We start from the raw sequence: 23,225 nt of genomic DNA, 5'->3' as shown, positions 1-23,225 counted from the left end.
AGTCGGATGCTCATGCTGAGCCTGCTATCAGCACAGTAGTGTGAAGTAGAAGGGTGTGCTGCTGTTGCTACCTGGGAGGGACGGAGGGGGAAGGGAAGGTCTGGACCCCGGCCCCTACAGCAAGCCTGCCCCCCCCCCCCTCGGCTGCCCTGCACACATCTACCTAAAACACCAGGGGTGGAGCCACACCAACTGCAACCATTACTTCTGGATAGCACTATCTGGCAGTTGGTGTGGCTCCCCTTATGGAGTTTTGGTCTGTGCTGCATCCAATCCTCTGCTGCTGGCATTGTAGGCCCACCATAAAATGTGGGTTCTGAACTTAACCTAATGCTTTATAATCGCAGCATAAATAACTTTTCTATGTGTGCTGTGGAAACACCTGGCTCTGCAACATGGTGGTATGAAACACTTATACAAACTAAACCCAATTGGGATGACTGGGATAGTTTTTAAACAGAAGCAAAATGAGGAATTATGACTTGTCTACATTAATGAATGGAGAAACATTTGTATATTGTGGTCTTATCGAATCCCCACAATTTTAGCGATTAAAGTGGTCATTGAGAGAGGAGTTAACTAATTTCCCTGTGGCACATAACTAACCCCCACTTTTGCACCCCAGTAGGTAGAGCAAGGGTAAGGTTATGCATACAATCATGCTTTTCTGTTATAATTGCTGTGCAGGGCAAAGGCGGTGGTTGAACTGGTTTCTCATCACTGTTACAGGTAGTGGAACGCTGTTCCTCCATTAATTGTCTGATCTCTTTAACGCCTGATCTCCATTATACATTAATTGTCCACTTACAAAACTGTTCAATTGCTGTTTTAAAGAGCTATGGTTCGCACTCTTCAAGGTAGAAAAATGTAGATGCCTATCAAAGGAGTCTATTCCATTTTTATTAGTTCTCAACAGTCAGGGTTTTCCAGGGTTCCCTGTAGGTGCACAGGTGTAATCATTAACTGACACACTTGAAGGTACACAGGTTATGTTAATTTCACTTGTAATTCTGTGTGGAGACCTGGAACCCATGAACTGTTGGCGGTATTTGAGGACTGGAGTTAGGGAACCACTGCTCTCAAAACCTCTGTCCTGACATGACTGTGCATGTTTTCCATGTCTCCACACAGAATCACAAGTACAATAATTAACTCCACCCAGAAGGTGCACTCATTACTCAAACACATTTTAAAAAGATCCTCAGGTGAACTGGTAGAACCACTGCTTTAGGACACTTATGCTAGTACTTTGATACACAGACCCAAAGCAAGTGCAGCCACATCTTATAACATTGCTTTCTACTTTACTACCACTTTTTTTGTACTTTGCTAGAAAAACAAAACCTGTAGACAAACAACTTGGATTAAAAAATTCAATCTTATTTAATTTTGTAACTTAAAAAGACAAAATGAAAAGTTGGTTCAATTTCTTATATGGATGTCTGCTTTACAATTTTGTTTAAGTTAATTTTCTAGAAGAAACAGCTCTTAAGTCCTTTTTAAAAACACTAACTTAAAATCCTCAAGTTTCTATTGTCACAAGAGAATTTTAACTCAGTATATTAATTGTAAACAATAACAATTTACCCTGCAGAGCTAGCGGATTAGTGGATAAATGTTCCCACAGCGTTGTAGATTTGAGTGTGTGGCTTCGGCTAACATGGTCATTTTCAGGGACTTCCTACCTAGGGTTTTGTCATATCTACCAGCATGTTTATCCCATGTCAAATAGGTGAAAGTAGTGGATGGTAGTGGCCATTTTGGGAGGACCACATGAAATCCACCTATGACAGAAAACTTTTTCCAGGGTGGGAAGGGGTGTAGTATTTCTACTGTGCGAGAGGGTACAATCCCAGCACAAAACTCTCCACTTTCAATCTTTTACCCCCCCCCCCCTTTTTTTAGTGATTCGCTAACAATATTGTATACTCGCAATGCAGAAAAGAGGGGACATTTTTTTCACACCAAGAAGCACCAAAACAACCTAATTATAAATCTGCCACATTCTAAACAGAAAATTTGTGCTTCTCAGCACCAGCTTCTGCAAGTCACTGTCTGCAAAGTCCATGCAAATTTTGACATCCATAAAATCTCCCACAACCTTCGGAAAAGACCGACACTACTTACAGGACTGTTAATGCCTTTCAGCATTCTCTGGAAGCAAGGTCATCGGGGGGTGGCTGTGGTTACAGTGGCTCGTCCCCAGCCTCTGGAGAGCCCAGGGACACAGCACTGGCACAATACACACTGCAGCCTGCCAAGTGCAGGATACAGAGGGGCATGGCCCACTGTAGGCTGTGCTCCTGACCGTCTGTGAAAGAGCTTAGTCACTGCTGCTAGTAAGTAATGGTCGTGCCACTGGGGGGCCAGGACTGAAGGTGACATTTCTAGTGGTAGGCAGTGGTGCAAGTAGAATTTTTTTCTTGGTGGTACTGATAGCCTCCACAAAAAATGGCCATGTGTCATGAGGGGGCGTGGTCACACAAAGCTAGAGGAGTGACTAAATGACAATAGTGGCGTGGCATCAGGAGACAGGGAATGAGAAACAGGGAAGGACTGGGGGTGGGCTCTTCCTTGGGGGAGAGCTGGGCAGCTTGTGCTTATAATTCTGGAGCATGCTGTCAGTGCCGCTGATGTCTGTCAGTGTAACAGGCGAAATCAGCAGTAGCTGCATACAGCACCAATCATAACGCTGGGTGGGTACCTGCAACATATTTCTTACAGGTATGCCGTACCCCCTTACTTTCAACACTGGTGGTAGCCCTGTCTGGCTGGAAGTGCCAGATTCTGGGAACTGTGACACATATAAAATGGAAAGGAAGGCCAATTAAATATTTGGTTACACACCCGTTACCATGTTCTGCAATGCAGTACCAGCGAAGAATCATCCTGGTTATAATGCTCCAATCTGTTCCATCCTGCATCACCTCTCATTTGGTCTAATTTTAATACTGGCATGTGATGGCAGAGACTTAAATGCAGTTTAATGCCCTCCCCTCCAAAGAAGGCAAAAGCAGTGAATTGGTAGGTTTCCAGCTCAGCTACAACTGCCATAGGGTTAAGATCTTTTATTTTTCAACAGAAAGCAGAATCTGTGTTCATTGGTGGATGCACCATTGCTTGCTGTAACATAAGCTTAATGGTACTAGGAGAAGGCTTTCCTATCCTTTGTCCCAAGTATGAGCAGAGCTCCTGTAATCAAGCTAATTAGCTATGACAGATTTATTGCAGTACTCTGTTTGAAGAACAGTGAACACTTGGATCCTGATGTGAATCTTAGAGCCTCTCCAGGGCATGGAATCTTTGGTTGTCTGTCTGTCTGCTCATTGTTCCTATACACTTTTACGTTACATTCAAGGAGGGACAGTTTCTGTTTAGTGTTTGGGAATACACCGTTCCCTTTTTTATTTTTTAGCGTAATAAAAAAAGATCTTTATCATCATGCCAGGAAGTAAACTAATGATATTTTCTGAGAACTTCTGAAACCACCCCCAAAGTGTAATTTTTGTGAGTACCACATAAATCAAGTTGGATCAATGTAACAGTGAGAAATGCCACAATAACAGGTTTTTGAGTTCAAATAAAACAAAACATTTAAAAATAATCCTATTTAAACTTGACCTTTGTAAAGATAATTTGCGAAAATAAAATCTTAACCAAAGTGTGGCACTTCGAATAAAATTGGCAAATTATGATCAATGCAAATGTGCAAAGCACATCCCGCAGTTATCCTTCAGAAACCAGTAAAAATCGCACATTGTGGAGTAAATGATTAAGGTGGAGTACACAATAGATGGTATTTTAAACTATATTGCCAATAACGACCATTGGTAATGGCACATTTCTTATAGTTTAATGTGTACATACTACAAAAGTGCTTCTGAGGGTCACCTCTGTCCTCAATATATGCAGCTCAATGTAATGAGTCAACAGCAGAATATCACATATATTTAGTAAAATCACTCGGTGTGTAGATTTGTCTGGGACTCTGAAGTTCATAGTATATAAACAAAAAAGAGGTCTTGTTAACCCCCCCCCCCCTTATTTTGGAAAAAATACTCCCCATTTTGTATTTTTAACCCAAAAAGTCATAATATTCCATTGCTTATGTGTTTTTGAAAAAAGAGGTCCACATGTTCTACCACTAGGACCATCACTATTTTTATTACTTGGTTTACAACTAGGATTATGGACAACAACAACAGTCCAAATTACTTGGACTGTTTCTACTAGTAGGAAAATCGGTACCACAATTGTAGCTACTATTACTAGCTCTAGGTATACTTCTACCTATTGGACTATCCCTATAGTGGTAAACAAGCCCAAAGTCAACTCCAGATTTTTAACAAGGTTTCATATGGTCTTAAGCTGGATACACACAAGATTTATCTGTCCAATCCAACAAAAAACAGACAATGTATAGCAGCAAAATTTGCTCCTAAATGCTGGAAAATACTTTAGTCAGTGAGACAAATTGTTTAAATCAATCTGGTACAACATTTTTTTCAAAGCAATTGTCTGTTTTTCAGCATTGATTGTAATTTTTCTCCTATACATTTCCAGATTTTTGTTCCCATGACAAATAAATGATCAACACCAAAAAGAGAAATAATGACCATGGGTTTTGTTATTTTTTTTACAAACAACCGCCCAATACCGAACACCTAAAAATCATGAAAACCATGTGAAGGGTTAGGCTGTGTCAATCCATTTGAGTTGCCAGGGTTTTCTTTTTATTTTGTCAACCATTTAACTGTGGAGCTTTTGACCCTGTCAATGGGTCCCTATTGACTGTCTTACAGTATCTCTATCCACTAATGTGGCAGCATGCACGGTGTTACTGCCTCACCTTTTCAGAAGGAGATGAAGTTTAAGCGGTAGGGAGTGGGGGTTAGACCCTAGCAGGGGGTTATGCTGCTGCAAAGGAGGCTTTTGGGGGAGGCAGGGGTTCCCTCCTTCTGGATGCCAGCATCGGTATCCCTTGAAAAGTGTTGTAATATAATGAAGATTAGAAAAATATTCCTATAGTCCTTTTGCTTTATGATTGCTTTAAAATTTTAGAAAATTCGAATGACAAATCTTCATACAACACAAAAACAAAACAATTTACTTCACTCCTGGAATAATGGTGGGAACATGGTGGGATTAGATATTGTTTTTGACCTTTCAAAAGTGACAAGCATGCTGGGTAGCATATCATTATCAAGGTCTTTAAACCATCAATTCATTCAAACAACAATTTCCTCTTGCAGTAATAAAAAACACAACATTTTTTCTAAAAATACTTTTTCTTTTATAGATTTACATACATAGATACAAACATACAGTACACGCACATACTCTTTTTAGATGTTTGGATATCTTTTGTGGTAATCAAATTCCAGTTAAGTGAAAGTAAAATAAAACAATTTCTGTTCTGCTTTTTGGACCAGGAGATTTTTCTGTGGCTGCGTAGTAGAGCCTTCTCCCATGTCCCACTTGCTGGTGCATTTAAAACCGTACAATACATAACTATGGAGTCTTGGTAGTTGTTTTGATATTCAGAAGTCCAGGTGTTCCATCTTTATCAAAATTTCACGATTGTTTGCAATCAACATACAGTTTGCATGGCTAAATTACAATGGCCCATGGCTAAATTACAATGGCCCAGTTTGCCTGGTCCATTAATGCAATGTCCACTTCATTGTAATGGACATTATCCAGGTCTGTGGCCATGCTGTCCTTATCACAAAAGTGCTAACTTACCAGAGCCATAAGGAGGGCAGTACAGCTTGGTGGTGCACCAAGCTGTACTGCCCTCCTTATGGCTCTGGTAAGTTAGCAAATGGCCAATTAAAAAAACTGCTGTTTTATGGAGAAAGTAAGACCTGTAAGGACAAACAGAGCTTGTAAGGTCTGAAGAATTCCAGGCCAGTTATTAAATAATATCTTCAAAAGGACAGTATTTACTATGGTACTTCTTGCACAATGAGTAAGTAAGATATTAGAACTGAAGACATTAAAGTAGATGCAGTCAGACCAAAAATTAGAATGTTTTCACATATGCAAATGCCAAAAGACCCAGTCTCCCTTATTATGGGCTCAAAACTCATTTTGATTGGTTTGTAAGTACTCAGAATAGGAAAATGCCTAAAATAAAACCACAAGTCAACTACTGCATAGATAAATAATATATTATTAAATCAGACCTCTACTATACCACATAAAGAAGCATAAATCATTTGTGTTACAAGCATATGGTTACTTTACTATGAACACATGTATCATTATTTGGAAATGATCCCATCTATAAATGGAAAATAATATAATTAAGTTACACCAGTCTTCCATAATGTCCTCCATGTTTTCTTGGAAGTTCTAAGGAACATAAGCACTCCTATGGAACCAAAGAAAAACTTTTGTTGATGTAACTTTATTTATATCAGGATTGTAAACGACAAGGTCACTTCCTTTGTTTTTTCAACTCCGTACACCACAACCAAATGATCATAGTGATAGAGTGGTTGACAATCAAAAGGTTAACAGGGTTTAAAGGTCGACATTCAAGGTGGAAAGGGTCTAAAGGTCAACAGGGTCTAAAGGTCAACAGGGTTTAAAGGTCAAAAGGTTGCCATGGTCAAAAGGTTGACATGAAAGGTTGACTTTTTTTACTAACTTTTCAGCCGACATGTGCCGACAGATGGTATTTCATGCCCTACCATCCACTAGGGTGTGGAGGAAGAATAAAATAGTGTGCCGACCCTTTCAACCTTGTGACTATTGATTATTAGTGGTCGACCATATGACTGTCTATCATGAGATAGTCTATGATGCATACCATAACAAAATTGAATTACACTGGCCTGCTGTGTATGTTTTCATATTTTAATTTATTATTATTTTTAGTCGATAAATAGCGGATCATTTTTTTTTACATCAAAATTGAAAGTTGCCCCTTTTCAGACTCCCTTGTTCGTAAGACCAATCAAAATAGTTCTACATATCAATTAACCACTAGTTGAATTCTGCAGCCAATTATCCACTCCCCCCAAAATAAAATAAAAATATAAATAACACTTATCCTACAAATTACACAATGATTCATTGGATGAAATGTTCTGGGTTCTTCATTAAGCAATTTAATATCCTCTGAAATGTTGGTTTAAAGACGAGGCGCAATGCATTTTAAAGCAACATACTTTTTTTTTTCCTCTTCAAACATACAAAACAAACATAAAAAACACAAAAATCACGTACATTTAAAAATGAATAAAAGTACAGTACACACTGAAATGCTTTCAAAAGTCTTGGTGGTTGTGCTGTGTAATATGTGGAGTTTTGGTAAGCCAGCACAACTAAAACACACTCACCCAAAACAAAGTTATGACCTCACAGGCCTTGAGGCAGTGTTTTTGTCCAGTGTTTCTGTTTTTAAAAGAATACTCCTTTCAACACCAGAAAAGTATTTCACTGCCAGCAGAAAAGAATTCTTTGTACCAAGCCATTTTCAGCATTATTGCCCTATCTTCCTGGCAAGTTTGCTTTCTTACATCAATTTCTATTCCCACCGCATATTGGCATATGACCATGGCATATTTCACACAGTTGAAATCTTTCCTATCATACTGGGACAAGCTTTTGGGTGGTAATTCTGTTGCATAACCTACAAGACCACTTTGTAATGGATGATGATTTTACTGTGCTTATATTGTTCTTGAAGAATGCATTGTGCTAGCACAAGTTCCCCCCACTTGAAGTTGTGCTATGATGCTGATAGGTTGGCTCAGTACACATTTCTTAACTGCTAGACCAATGAGGCCACCTCTAGTCATAATTCCGTTATTTCCAGATGGCTCTCCATTATAGTATCTCTCAGCTTGTGCATCGGTGTGGACTTGGCAGATTCTGTGCGTGCGTTTCTGTCGTTGTATACACAATTGTCTGTGTTAAGGGTCTCCAGGGATCGACCCAGGCCCTTTTGGTCATCCTCTGGCAAACTATTCATGTCAGAAGTCAAAAGAGTTCCCGTGCTTCCATGAACAACATGAATTCCATCTGGTCCCTTTAGTTCTACTGGCTGTTTGTGTTTGAAACGCAGAGAGCCGTGTCTTGGACTTTGATCTTCATCTTCATCTAAATCATTTTGGATCAGCTGTAATACAAAACATAACATTTAGCATTTGGAATTCTTTTTTTCATTTTTGCCCTTGCCTGTTGTTTCACGTAAAATTGTCCATAACCAACTTGAGCGCCATAATTTGTTTCCAGTTATCACACATTGCAATTACAGATGTGTATCTAGCCTCTTTTTGCATCATTCAATGTGATACAAGTCACGTTACACATATCGCGTGGGTATCGCTTGACATCTTTGTTGTTACATTTTACATGAACATGTATTTTATTTGCATTTTTTGGGCAACCACAGCTGTATCTGTACATTACAGTGTTTTCCAGAAAATCAATGTAACATTCCATTTATTATGTATAATAATAAACTGCAGGAATGCACATATCATTTTAAGATGCATTTCAATGGGAAAAGTTGCATGCACAGACACACCTGGTGCTACAGAGCAATGTGTTCTGTATAACGCGACATGTATTACATGTGTAACTATTTTTGAGGTGGTTTGGAGGTACCACACTGACAATGGCATACCTCCCAACTGTCCTGCGTTCCACAAGAGCATCCCGTTTTTTGGGGGGGACTTTCCCGTGTCCTGCCTGGGGCTGGCAGTGTCCCGCGGAATGTGGCAGTTGGTGACAGTTCACCCCGTGAATAGACACAACGTCTATTCACGGGGTGAACGGTCACCAACTGCCACATACCGCGGGACACATAGCTTCCATTCCTTCAAGCAGAAGGTCTGGCTAGCAGCTTACAGAGCCACTGGCCATGTTCTCATAGTCGCAAAACATAGGTGTGGCCTTTTTAGGAGTGCTGCAATTTGTAGTACACTCCCCTTGCCACCAGGCTATGCCCCTAAATTGCACGGATGTCCCTCCTGCCATGGATAAAAAGTAGGGAGGTAGTATGCCTATGCTATTGTCTCAGAACAATTGCGCCCACAAAACTTTCCACTTTAGTGGTGCTTTAGAATACCATGGCTAGCATAATAATGTCAAATGTTTATCCTTGCTTGTTGAAATACATTACACAATGTACTGTAGTAAAAATGTTACACAATTATTCTTTTTTTTTTTTTTTTTTTTAAGTTAATCTTTTATTACCACACATTAATTAACTCTCATAGGGCAGTATTCAATGTCAAAGTTCTCCGTGCATGGAGAGCATTTTATTTCGCTCTCCATGCACTCTCCATGTTCCGGAGCCTCCTGCTCTCACTATTCAATGTTTTGAAGACTCGCCGCCACTCGCGGCGAGTCTTAACCCCTGCAGCGGACGAGCGGCAGGGAGCTTTCAGGGAGCCGGGGGACGGAAGCAGCCAGAGAGATTAAAGTCTCCCTGGCTGCTCCAGAGGACTGTGGAGGGGAGGGGGGCTCTCCGGAACCCAGGCAGCACAGGCTGCACCCCCTATAGCCAGCGGGGGACCCAGTATTCACTGCACCCGATCGTGCATATTAACGATCGGGTGCAGTGAATATATGAATATCTAATGAGCGGCTCGAGCACTCCGGCGCCCCCTGCTGGCTGCACTGTGTAAAAAAAAAAAAATTAAAAAATATATATTTTTTAAAATTAAATATATATTCATGTGCTATAAGCACATGAATAAAAATAACATGCCCCTTCACAGAAAAAAACAACTGATTTTTTGACACCAAAGTTAAAAAAAAAAAACCTTTTAGTTTAAAAGTTCACATTCCAGCTCTCCATCAAAAGATGGAGAATTTCTACACGGGGAGAGACGGAGAAAATCACTTAGAAAGATGGAGAATATTTCACGTTGAATAGGGTTGCTCGCTTTTGGAGAGCAAAATGCTCCGTCCAAGGCGAACAAAGCACAAATTCTCCATAAAACACGGAGAACTTTTCTCATTGAATACTGCTCATAGGGGAAGATATGTTAAACAGTTATAAGGAAGGAGAAGTGATAATGTACTTTATCACCAGCTAACCTTTTTACAGTCTGTAACTTACAGTAATAGTGAGGAGCTGATTGGCCGGTGATAAAGTATCGGGCCTATCACTTCTCCACCTTTATAACTGATTCATTTCATACATCTACCCATACTACTGGTTTCAGATTAAAAGTATTCATAAAAACAAGAAAATAAAAGCAATACAGGAAAAAGAAAGCAATAAACAAAGGAACAACTTGCTGAATGCTATTTGCTATTGTCACCTCATGTTGTTGGTTAGTAGAACAACTTTTTTGTGTCTTTCTTTTGTGTCTCATATTTAACACATAATTCAAAATGCAGTAATTGTTACAGCCCGATTAAACTTTTTCAGATTAGAGGATGACTTTTAGTGGCGCATATTGTGTCATTTCTCATTCTGGTATATTCTGTATACAGAATATACCAGAGGTGGGGCCGCAGCACAGTCCAAAATTCAAAAAGGGGAGCCCCACCAACTGCCAGTGAGTCAGTTTGGAGTGGCAGTTGCTGTGCCTCCCCTATTTTAAACTGCGCTGCCCCCCATCTGGAGCCTCCCCTGTATGCAACTGAAATAAAAATGCCTACAGACACCAGCCACCAGACTAGTAGCGCACATGTGGGGTGGGGTGGGGTTTGTGAGGAGTCCCCCACCCCCGACAGATGAGAGAAAGCAAATGCTGACAAAATTACCATAAAAATTGTGACATCTTAGCCTTGATAGACCCCACATCAAAGCATCCATATCCAAAATAAAAGTACTTGCCATAATTTAGAACCAAAACAAAAACACATAGGAGAACAGGAACTAAAAGATGCATGCACAAATAGGACTGACGTCACATAGAAAATGTAGATTCACTCAGGTGTAGAAATCAAACAGAACCCGTATTTATATCCTATTTATTCCTGCATCTATAGGCTTCTAAAAATTGATAATTAATGATTAACCTTTATATGTTTGTGTAAGCGAATACTGTGGAACGGCTAAAGCTTTGTCGAAAAACATTCCTAATGGGTTTCAGAGGAGAATGTTAGAACTAGAATACTGGTGTATTCTAAAAGGGAAAGATGTCATTTTGTGGCGCTTGTAATCTAAATCATGACTACATGGGGAAGGAAATAGGAAATTAAAATGGCTCAAAATGCGTTACAAAGGGAAATGAGAGCTGGTCTAAACTGTACAATATAAAACTAGGACTACATTGCGCCATTAATGTGAATGCAACTCAATTGCTGACAAAACAATGCAGGATTATTAAATGATTGACATATTGATGTAGGAATCCTCATTGACATTTGCATTCTCTTTGTTCAAAGATTTATATTAATCGTTTTCCCCAATAAACATCAAAGTACTGGTGGTTTGTGGCAGCAGACTGTGGTTACATCATATAGAAAGCACACCATGCAATCCCATTACCCACAAACCAGGCCTTACTGCCTGCAAACCACTGCAAAACATTCTACCTCTGTGACCGAGGACTGGTCCCCAGTGCTGGTGGTGGCCTTATGAACCATCCTTTGTGCTAACAATTTTTTCAGTCTCATATAGTCATCCAGCACCACTTTCAGCAGGGATCCCTGTGTGAGGATGATGGTTAGCATTCATGTATTATACTATATTACTACTCCACTCACAAAATAAAGATTTTAAGGCAAAGTAATATGCTGTTCTAAAAAGCTTGCTTGTGATGTCAATCCAAATGTCGCCGACCAACGAATGATTTCTGAGGTGCGCGCAAATCTAAGACACTCGGTGTACAGTGTACACAGATGACGATAATGAAAGCTGATTGCAGATTGGGCTCTGAAGCTAGTACTGTAGGTGCTTTATTTATTGTATAATTGCAGATTTTAGAACTAATATTTTGCTGTACAAGTATTACTGAGTTTGTATTTGAATAAATGTTTTTAATTATTCAAACATTAATAAAATTATTATTCATTAATAAAATGTACAGTAAATAACTTCTTCTTGCTTATGAGCTGGTGACGTTGTTTATTTCACATATATTGGCATTAAGCCTGGAGCTGATGCAGAACCAAATAAAATAATATTTATAACTATGTAAGTACAGTATTGTGAGAGGTCCCCCACACAGTACCTACATAGTCATAAATATTCTTTTACGTACAACATTTTAGAGCTATTTTGTGGATCAAACTCAGCTTAGGCCTCAGTCTTTGAATTTACAGGTCTAAAAAAAACCTACAGGTTCACGAACCTCAGAACCCCACGCAGTGCATGTTTTGCAGGTCTCCGCACAGAACCTTTTAAAATGTGTCAAGGAGTAATAAATGCACCTGTGCATTTGCCGGGTTGCTAGTAAAACATGAACTGTGTGGGGTCCTGAGGACCAAGTTTGAGAACCCCTGAACTAGAAGACCACTACTATTTTGTAGGCTGATTCAGCACTAGTCACAAAAGTGACTAGTCATTGCAGGACCTCTTAAACTGCGGTCGCATTGTGAAAAATCCAACCACAGTCCATGGGACGAGGCAGTGGAGATGGCATTGTAGCGGTGCAGTACCGACATGTTCAGACAATCTAAAGGGGTGTTCCGCGGCAACTACTTGACATCAAACACAGACGCATTGACACAAAACATGGCAGCCCTGCATCTGGCTTTGCAGTTCAGCTGCCCAGTCAGTGAGCGCATTATATAGATGCAATCACAAAATCTTGACGTTCTTGCTCATAGCTTCCTCTCATGACACTAATTTAAGTAAATAAAAAAAGAATGATAAGTAAATGCTTATTCAAAACAAAAACACCACTTACTGAAGCAATAATGTTAGGACCTAAAGTGTCTTACACACTTTCATAATTGTGCATTAATTATGGTCATCTTTCTCACTTCTGCAGATATTATTAATTAGTATAACTGTTTCCTTACCTTAATAGGTCCTTCTCGCATAATCTGTCCCAGTTTTGCAATGTTATCATACTCTTGAATTGCTGCACGAAGGTAGCAGTCCTCTTCTGGTTTAGTGGCTGTTGGCTCACGGCCAAAGGTACCCTAAAAGGACATAACATTTAACAAAAGAAAATAAAAATTACACAAATCTCTATGACACTAACAATTTATACAAAAACATATACATAAAAATAAAAAGTATACAAGAGATTAACCATGTAGGTGCAAATGGATAAATTGTGAGAGACTAAAGGAAGAGGACAATGATCAGACAATATGATTAATTAGGATTCGGAGAGGAAATTGAGCCAGTAGTTGGTAGTAAACCCAGAAAGAGTAGTATGTGTACTGAAGTAGGTATTAAGAGAGCAGGTCAAATTCCTAAATGTCAGACAAGGTTTGGAGCTCAATTAGTGGGCAGCACCCTGGGTGAAATCTTGCAGCTGGGAGTGAGAAGTGGTTTATAGAGGGGAACAAAAGTTAGGTTTGGAAGCATTTTACCAGGTGACGCGATTATTATGGGTTGAGGTTTTGATCAATAAAAATTATAAAAGGATTTATCTTGGAGAGATAAAGTAACAGACTGTGCTAGGAAAAAAGGTTAGAAGCTTATTGGCTGTACTTTATCTCCTTCGAAGATTTGTTAACCCTTTTCCTACAAAAAAGGGTAGACTAAGGGAAATATCACACCACAGGCATTTAAGTGTCATGGATCCAAGAGAAGGGCACAGGAAGCAAGGTAAGGGAAGTTAGGAAAGGAAAGGAGATTTTGGTTGGAGAGTGGGAAGGCCTCATTGCATAATATGGAGTTGAAGCAGATACATAGAATGTGAGGATCATGGAGTGTCCATCAGATTAGGAAGAGATCAAATAAAATGTTCATATTACAGTTACAAAATGTTGTTTTGTAACAGAACTCACTGGCATTTTCTACACATAAATGCAAATACATTTTTAACATGGTGCGTTATTGGCACATACAGTAAGTTCTATATAGAAATTCTATAAGGATGAATGAGAAAGTAAGATTAGGAATTGTGTTTTCAGATGCCCCTTAATTATTAAAATAGTGATACTTGGTAACAACACTTAGAAAGAAAGTGCAGTAGTTACATGTGTTCTTGCTGGGCTGTTCCACAGATCTGTGATGTCGCTCAGGTTCTCAGGTAAATCATCCTCATGCTCTGCTTGTGCTGCCAACTCCAGGTTTCTGCAGAAAGGATCCAGCCACACGGGGTTCGCCCTATAATAAATAACCAAAATAAAAACCCTTTTGCAATTAACTTCTACTACTGATACATATCCTTTTATTGATCTTGCTTTTTTGGAAACTACTCTAATCCTATACCTGTGTTCCAAGCCTGTGGTAAATACAGAATCCAGAAGAGCAATGAGTTTAACCAAAGAAATTTGATAACATTTTCTTCTGAGGTCATTGTCAGATCATGTAATGATTATTTATGTGGGGTTGTCAGTGGATGGGGATACTGGGTAGGTAAGGGAGTGATGGTGGCCCTGTGTGTTGGCTGTAGTCAACCATTTCCAGGGCTGTCCCAGTGCTAGTCTGATGTGCTGTGATGGGATACGGTCACTAGGTCTACAAGCATTTGGTCAACACCACTAGGTCGATATGCATGAAGGTCGACAGTCAAAAGGTCAACATGGTTTTTTTTACCATAGGGCTTGGTTGGAGAATAAAATAGTGTGCCAAGCGTAGCGAGACACCGTGCCCGAAGCATGGTGAGCACAGCGAACCATGCGAGAGGCCAGTGTCCATGTCGATTGTGTTGACATGCAGGACAAAATTGTTTGAAAAACCTTATTGGTGTCGACCTATTTGCTGTCTACCCAATGATCCATACCCACTATGATACAAGCAAGTTACCATCATGCTCTCTCCTCACTTCTTGCTCCTTCCCTTCCTCTGGAAACAACACTGAGGTGCATTTTTCACAACTTTATTTTTCTAAGGGAGGAGTTGGAGCAAGCAAGCGCTAGACTTGGATGCCTAGAAACGTAGCACTGTCAGTGGGCTCAGGGTATTCTTACTGTAAGTGCTCCCAAATTAGTGTCACATTCGTAAGCATAGGTCTGGTAACTCTTCAGTCATTCCTTATCTCCACACAACATGGAAATAAGGAATGATCAGGGCCGGCGCCACCACTAGGCAGCTCTAGGCATTTGCCTAGGGCGCCGGCACCTGGAGGGCGGCAGTTCGCCCCTCACCCCCAGCGTACTGTGTAAAAAAATTGCTGCCCCGGCATCCCTGCAGGGCTGGGGAGGTCAGGGGTGTCCTGTAGTGAATAGCAAATAACTAGCGCTTCCCGCGCTGCCGCGCGCATAGCGCTAGTTATTTGCTAATCACTACAGGGACCCCGCCGGCCGCAGCCAGCTTTATGCACATGACGGCGCCGCAGGTACCCCCACAGCACGGACACCCCTGACCGCCCCAGCACTGCAGGGACGCCGGGGCAGCAATTTTTTTTACACAGGTACCCACCCCCGGCACCGGGGCGCCCCCACCCCGACTCGCCTGGGGTGCTCCGGTGCCTTGCACCAGCCCTGGGAATAATTTTTCACACCTTTTCATCAATAAACTCTTACTAGGACAGCAGCTCCAATAAGCGAAGCCAAGTAATTGCTAATACATTAATACATAAGTACCCATGATATTATAGCAATAGCAATAACAGGGCGCCTGGCTATGCTACGCTGACAATGTAGCTTAGGCTACGTTGTCAGCGTAGCCTAGCTGGGCACCCTGCTAATATGTACTGCGGGTGGTAGGAATTCACCGGCGGCCTCTGTGGGATGAATAACGGGCGGCGGGGCTTCAGTGGCGGACAGACGGTGGTGGCGATGGGGAGACGCAATGGACATCATTCAGCGTAGTGCCGCTGGGGGAGCATAACATGGTTTCCATGCTTCCCCCAGCAGCACTACGCTAATTTCGTACATTGCCGCCGGGGACGGTCATGGAGGACGCCTAGTGCCGGAGGAGGTGAACACTGCCGCCGGGGACATCGTTGAGGGTAAGTATAATGCCCTGTGCACACACACACACACACACACATAACACAATCATATCCCCACTATCCACATCATACCCCTAGTGTCCATGTGGGCGTGGAGTTAATTTTGTGTGGTGAGCATAGCGAGCCACCGAATACCGGATACGCATCCACTCACCAAGCTCCGGGCTCGGTGGCTTGCTGCGCTCACCACACTTTATAAAAATAACTCCATGCCCACGTGGGCACTGGGGGTATGACGTGGATAGTGGGGATTATTATCCATTATGTATTAGCACAGCTCCAACTATGTAAATTACGTAGTTTACATAGCCAGCATACTACATAGCCAGAATAGTGGTGGTCTCAATACACCACTGTGCAAACTACGTAATTGGCGCCGTGCTAATACATAAGTACCATATCATGTGCAAACATCATTTCTAAATTATTGAGGAGGGCAGATGTGCAAAAAGTGACTAACACCATCTGAATATATGGCCAGACAGATAACAAACATCATTCCCTATTGATAATAATGGCCACACTGTGGTCTGCAGTGCTAATTCAGCTTTTGTATTATGCTACTGTTAAATATCCTAATACTGCAGTTTCCTTAAGATTTACTTAAAATAGGGCTTGAGAAATAGGTGCCTTATATTGGGTAACATCTTTGTTGTTGTACAAACTTTATAATACAGCATTTAAGACTGTGATGACTGAAAGCCAGCAGGGGACGAGGCAAAATTGTTACAATCAAGAACAGACTACAATAATGGTATGGATGCATCTCATCACTATAGCTATAAGCTCTGGTGCCACCATACAGACAGCATATGGCTCACTGTGCATTGAAGCTACAGGAACCACCAGAAATTCTAACACTATACTGTGGTCAGCCATGCCAGGAGGTGGATTGGTAAGTGTGGTGGATTGGCACATATGGTTTAGGCACATCAGGGGCCAGATGCACTAAGCTTCAAAAGAGATAAAATGGATAATGATAAACAGCCAGCCAATAAGCTCATGCCTGACATTTTTCAAACACAGTCTGTGGCATAACAGGTAGGTGCTGATTGGCTGGCTGTTTATCACTCTCCATTTTATCACATTTGATGCTTGGTGCATCTGGCCAGGTGTGTACCCAGGAGAAGACACTCCTGGGTACACACCTGATCTTATTTCATAAAATATATTTTAAGTAAAAGGTCTAAGGGAAGGCTGGAAGTGCTATCTATATGTGGATGCAGGAGGGAAGGAGACTTATTGGGCCAAATTACACAAAAATGCTATATTCAGCCGTGCTTTAACTCACCCTTCAAATGAATATTTATTTGTATTAGGCATGTCAAGGATATCCATGAAACCTCGATTTCCTGAAATACAAACATTGTACAGCATTGATGAGGTCCTCAAAATCCGTAGTAATTCTCTATACTGTATTTAATGATTTATCAAAATACTGTTTTAAATTATTCATAAATATAATATTAAAAATGTCTTCACAAATACACATTGCAACTCTCCGATGTCTATGTGCACAATGCTTATTGCAGGTCAGGGACAGTAGCCATAATATTTACCTCACCATCATATTTAATTAATGCCACATGCCTGGGATCTCACTGATTACCTGCATGTCACATGTCCCCATAGTGGCCAGTGTTCCCAGTGGCTCTTCATTGGGACCACTGGCTATATTTCATTTAACAGACTCTTACCAGTTTCAGGGTCAGGTTTGAAAACCATAGAGCACATATGGGTCAATTTACTAAGCCATGGGAAGAGATAATATGGTAAAGAGTTTATCTGTATTTAATATACTATATATACATAATACTGAAAATTGTTACATATTTTCCATGGTATTTTTTTTCTTATCCATTTTGAAAGGAGAAAGTTGCATACAAGCAACATGAGAGATAGATATATATCTATCTATATCTATATATATCTATCTATCTATATATATATCTCTCTCTCTATCTCTCTTTCTCTATCTCTATCTATCTCTCTCTATCTCTTCCTAACTATATGGAACAGTTTGTCCCAGAGGTCACATGAAGGTCTAAAAGGGGACGCAACAGATGAGCATATCTTGGTTTATTTGCTAGTATGAGGTCACCTGATTACTTATAGTATTTCTTGCAGTATTATCTTCCCACACCAGAGGGCGCAATCTGTACATTTCACTAGTTTGCATGTGGCATCACAGCATTTTTAGTATATTTTTAAATATGAATGATTTATGAAAGAAGCCACGCTATTGGGCGTTAATCTTACCCTATAATATATATATATATATATATATATATATATATATATATATATATATATATATATATATATATATATATATATATATATATATATATATATATATATATATATATATATATTGTGCCCACATTATTGTAGGTCTATTGCAGATATTGGTACTTATGTAGTAACTGGGCTGCCGATTTTGAAATCGGGTCCATCGCATCGCATCGCACCCGACCATATCGCATGCGATGCGATGCGATGCGATGGACCCGATTTTTCCATAGGATTCAATGTTAAAATGGACTCTGTCCATTTTAACATAGAATTCAATGGGAAAAGGGGTCCTTTTCATACCCCTACTATCCAAGTGGGCATGGAGTTGGATATAAACCTGTGGCGAGCGTAGCGAGCCACCGAGCCCGAAGCGTGGCGAGCGTAGCGAGCCCCGCGAGGGGACACAGAATACCGTCCCCTCGCGGGGCTCGCTTCGCTCGCCACGCTTCGGGCTCGGTGGCTCGCTACGCTCGCCACAGGTTTATATCCAACTCCATGCCCACTTGGATAGTAGGGGTATGAAAAGGACCCCTTTTTCCCATTGAATTCCATGTTAAAATGGACTCAGTCCATTTTAACATTGAATCCTATGGAAAAATCGGGTCATCGCATCGCATCGCATGGTCGTATGCGATGCGATGCGATATCGCATCGCATCGCATCTGATTGTATGCCTTAACTTAAGGCATACAATCAAAAAAATCGGCAGCCCAGATACTACATAAGTACCCAGATATTACCTATTACATGTTAGTGACACAAGAAAGATCTACTTCACACAAGGATAAAAAAAATATATATATATATATATATATATATATATATATATATATATATATATATATATATATATATATATATATATATATATATATATATATATATATTTCTAAAAACAAAAATTACATTGGATTAAGCTAAACCAATGACCAATAACAAAAGCAAAACTCACCGGTAGATCCGGCCACTATTGCTTTCAATTTCCTCTTGTGTCTGTATAATGTCAAAACAGAGAATCATATTAGTGTTAATGCAATGCAGGAAAAAGAAACATGAATAAGCCAATATTTGTTTGACTGTTTTTGTTATATTTGTAATTGTTTGACTATTACTATATAGATCCAACTCCTTATTTATTGCCACTACTGTTTATTTAAATTGATAATGTAATGATGCAACCTAACGTGTCCATCATTTGAGATAAAAAGTATTGTTAATAGACCGCACAGGGGCGGAACTCTGGGAGGCAATGGAGTTATCTGCCGCCAGGCACCTGTTCTCAAGTAAGACCTCTAGCATCTGTCTTAAACTATGAGGTAGCCATTTTTGGAGGGCCGCTTTAGCAGATTCCAGACCGCATGGAATTTGCAGAGACCCTTCTCTCCCTAGCCTGGGGTAGTGCTATAGTTACTTCACTGTAGTAGATGCATCATCAAAACTTGCACTAATTCGAGTACTTAAACTTTGGTGTACACAATAATTTGAATTGTCTTTATTTGGTTTTTACGACAAGTAGCAAATGACATTTAACAGTTCATACAAGAAACTTCACAGTACATAAACATTACACTACTACACACATATCTTAAAACATCCTGCATTAAAGAAAACCCTATTCCCCCCTCCCCCCCACCTCTATCCCACAACAAAGACTCGCTACTGCATATTTTTCCCGGCTAAGCACGAAATTCTGTTGTTATTCCAGGGGAACGTTTTAATTTTATTTTTGGGCTACCTGTCTAGTTAATCTACTGTTCTGTGCTTCCGTGGTTAATAGTTATTTTTATCAATATTATACCCTTTGTGAGTGCATTTACACTGGCTTAGTGCTCTATCTAGAGATTATTATTTTTAGTGAGTTCCTCAATCATTTTTGTGATATGTTTTCCCTTCTCGTTTTATTCTGTGATTTTACAAACTATATATTTTATAACCGTGACAAATTTATTCAGATTGCAACTATCCCCATTTTTAAGTTTTCACTTACAGTACATAGTTTATGTATCTCTATAATACCGTGAATGGTACCATTCACCCCATATGTTAAAAAATTTATTTATATTATTTCTTGTGATATAAACTTCCTTCTCGTGTTTAAATGTGTGATTAACCAGATTAACCCATTCTATTATCCCCGGAGTGTTTTTGGCCATCCATGCTCGTGCTATGGACACCTTAGCTATTGAGCTTAGATTCAGGGCCAACTGTTTGGATTGACTGGATATTCCCTGTTCAGGCCAGGCTCCCAATATCAGGGCTGCCGGATTGATTGCCCGTTGGGGAATACCCATTCCAATCAGAATACCTCTGATGTCCCTCCAGAGTTTTTGCACTGAGTTACACTGCCATATAAGGTGCCAAAAATTACATCCACCTTCCCCACATTTGGAGCATCCATCCGCCTCTATCGGTAAACCTACTTATTTTCATTGGGGTAAAATAGATTCGGTGAATGATATTATACTGAATCTGTTGGATTTTAAGGGAGTTAGTTGATAATTTTATATTAAAAAGTGCATTATCCCAGTCCCCTTTTGTTAAATATGGGAGATCTTCAACCCATTTTCGCATGAGGCCGTCCAACTGATCTGTCTGTATAATAGATGTTATAAATTTATACATTTTCGAGGTGGTTTTACTTGTACCCAATTTCCTGACGAGGATTTTTGTTGGATTATCCTTTACCTCAATGGAAGAATTTTTTATATGTTGCTCAAATGCACTCCTCATTTGGAGGTATCGAAAAAACATGTTTTTTGACAGAGCATATTCTTCCTGGAGTTGCATGAATGTTTTCATTATATTTTGATCTGTAATTTGGCCAATAGTTTCAATTCCTACCTCTATCCAGACTCTATTTCCCTGCTGTTCTTTTAATTTATTAAAGGGAGCTAAAGAAAAAAATATTTGTTTCAGGATCCAACCCTTTATAGCCTTGTTCCTTATTGACCCATCTCCATATTTTTATGGCCTGGTTTAAGATCGGGGGATATTTTTTGGAGCATCTATTTGCAAGAATGGCTTGTAGTGGCGAGTGGCCTGGAATGCTTAATTTTACCATGTTCATTGATTCTCTTAGTTGTCCCGAATCCTTGAGCCATTCCTGCAAATGTGCCAGCTGGGCTGCTATATAGTAGGATTTAAAGTCTGGGAAGGCAAGCCCCCCCTGTTCTCTAGGCCGCATAAGTGTGGCGAGCTTAATCCTGGGGGTCTTATTTCTCCAAATAAATGATGTCAGCACCCCGTTCATTCTCCTGAATACGGCATTACTGATGTATACTGGTGAGTGCTGTAACTCATAGAGAAGTTTCGGTAATATTATAATTTTTATAAGATTGACCCGCCCCATAAGGGTCAAGGGTAATTTGACCCAATTTTTACATTTTATTTTAATTTCATCTATCAGTGGGGCGATAATCATGGCAACATAGTCATCCGGGTTTTTGGAGATCACTACTCCCAGATAGTTAAATTTATCCACCCTGGGAATACTCCCTTCCTCATTGGGTATGACCTCCCGTCCTCCCAATACCATTAGGTGGGATTTATCACTATTTATCACTAGACCGGAAAAGGATCCAAACTCATTCAGAATTGCCATAACCCGAGGAAGATCTACCCTATGGTCAGACATTCCCACCAGTAGATCGTCGGCATACAGCGAGACAAGACTGCCCACTGATACCCCTGATACCCCTTCCCCCAATTGTGCACCCGACAGATCTTGCCTAAGGTTACATGCCAGAGGCTCGATGGCCAGTGCAAACAATTTTGGGGAAAGTGGGCAGCCCTGTCTCGTGCCCCGGAACAGAGGGAACGCCTCGGAGACAAACCCGTTTATAGACACTCTGGCAGTTGGGCTATGATACATAGAGAAGACCCTATTGATAAACTGGGGACCGATACCAAAGGTTTCCAAAGCATTTCTTAGGTATGGCCACTCCAATGAATCAAAGGCCTTATTGGTATCGAATGAAGCCACTGCTATCTCAATTTTCGACGCCTTCCCTGTTTGTAGATACGTAAATACTCTTCTCAAGTTTATGGCCGTGGACATACCTCTTCTAAATCCCGTCTGATCGGGATGAATAATTTCATCAATAACTTTATTTAACCTATTTGAAAGAATTGTTGCATAAATCTTTGCGTCCACTGTCAACAACGAGATTGGTCTATACGACTCCGCTTTTAGTGGGTCTTTCCCTTTTTTAAGAATGACCGTTATTACGGCCTCTGTCATGGACTGGGATAATGTCTTTTCTTTTTCCATCTGTTGGTAGAAGTAGAATAGCCTTAATGCCAGAGTGTCTTCCATTATCTTATATAACTCTGCCGGGAGCGGTTGAGAGGCCCTTTATTGCGGTAGTGATCTCTTCCGGCCTAATGGGCTGTTCTAATACTTCCCTATAGCCTCTATTGATATTTTGGGGAGTTTAAGTGTATTTAAGTATGTCTTGCACTCGTCATTCCTTATTATATGCTTTGATTTGTATGTCTCTGCCAAATATTTAACAAAGACATCCACCACTTTTGGTGTTTCCGTAACTACTTCTCCCGTCCCCGTGGCAATTTTTGGAATCAGGTTGGGGGGTTTATCCCCTCTGGCAATATGTGCCATGAGTTTCCCCGCTCTATCAGCATTCAAATAAATTTTATGTGAGTCTTTCAACATCCTACACTTTGCCATTTCTTGGAGATGAGTAACCCAGGTGCGCTGTGCCAACAGCCATTCTTGTTTGATGGGTTCACTTTTATTTAGCAGATAAATTTGCTCAAGGTTCATCATTTTTGCTTCCAACTGCAACTCGGTATTTTGGAGTGTACCCCTAATTTGTGCAATTTTTTTAATCATTATTCCCCTCAAAAAGGCCTTAAAGGACTCCCACACAATCGCGGGTTTAGTGGAGTCGATATTTATTCCGAAGAAGC

The 23,225-nt window shown here is 40.3% G+C and overlaps 1 protein-coding gene across 3 annotated transcripts in view; it reads right to left on the bottom strand.

Annotated features, from left to right (window-relative positions):
• Positions 1-5,256: 5,256 nt before the first annotated feature.
• The window catches only part of CDH23 (cadherin related 23), a 914,269-nt gene continuing 896,300 nt past the window's right edge, over positions 5,257-23,225 (bottom strand). Inside the window, exons 63-68 of one of the 3 annotated variants that reach the window (XM_083146306.1) lie at positions 19,249-19,289; positions 17,293-17,353; positions 14,080-14,209; positions 12,946-13,068; positions 11,515-11,628; positions 5,257-8,131 (exon numbers count right to left, since the gene is read on the bottom strand). In XM_083146306.1, the coding sequence (XP_083002432.1) occupies positions 7,808-8,131; positions 11,515-11,628; positions 12,946-13,068; positions 14,080-14,209; positions 17,293-17,353; positions 19,249-19,289 (793 nt within the window). In that variant the 3' untranslated portion in view covers positions 5,257-7,807. The remainder of the gene's footprint in view (positions 8,132-11,514; positions 11,629-12,945; positions 13,069-14,079; positions 14,210-17,292; positions 17,354-19,248; positions 19,290-23,225) is intronic. The other 2 variants (XM_083146304.1, XM_083146305.1) reach the window with 2 other exon arrangements.

The sequence above is a fragment of the Crinia signifera genome, chromosome 6, assembly GCF_055691185.1.
Source record: "Crinia signifera chromosome 6, ASM5569118v1, whole genome shotgun sequence".
In the NCBI taxonomy this organism is placed as follows: Eukaryota; Metazoa; Chordata; class Amphibia; order Anura; family Myobatrachidae; genus Crinia; species Crinia signifera.
The sequence above is the reverse complement of the archived record's forward strand: the minus strand, read 5'-3'. Positions and strand labels throughout refer to the sequence as shown.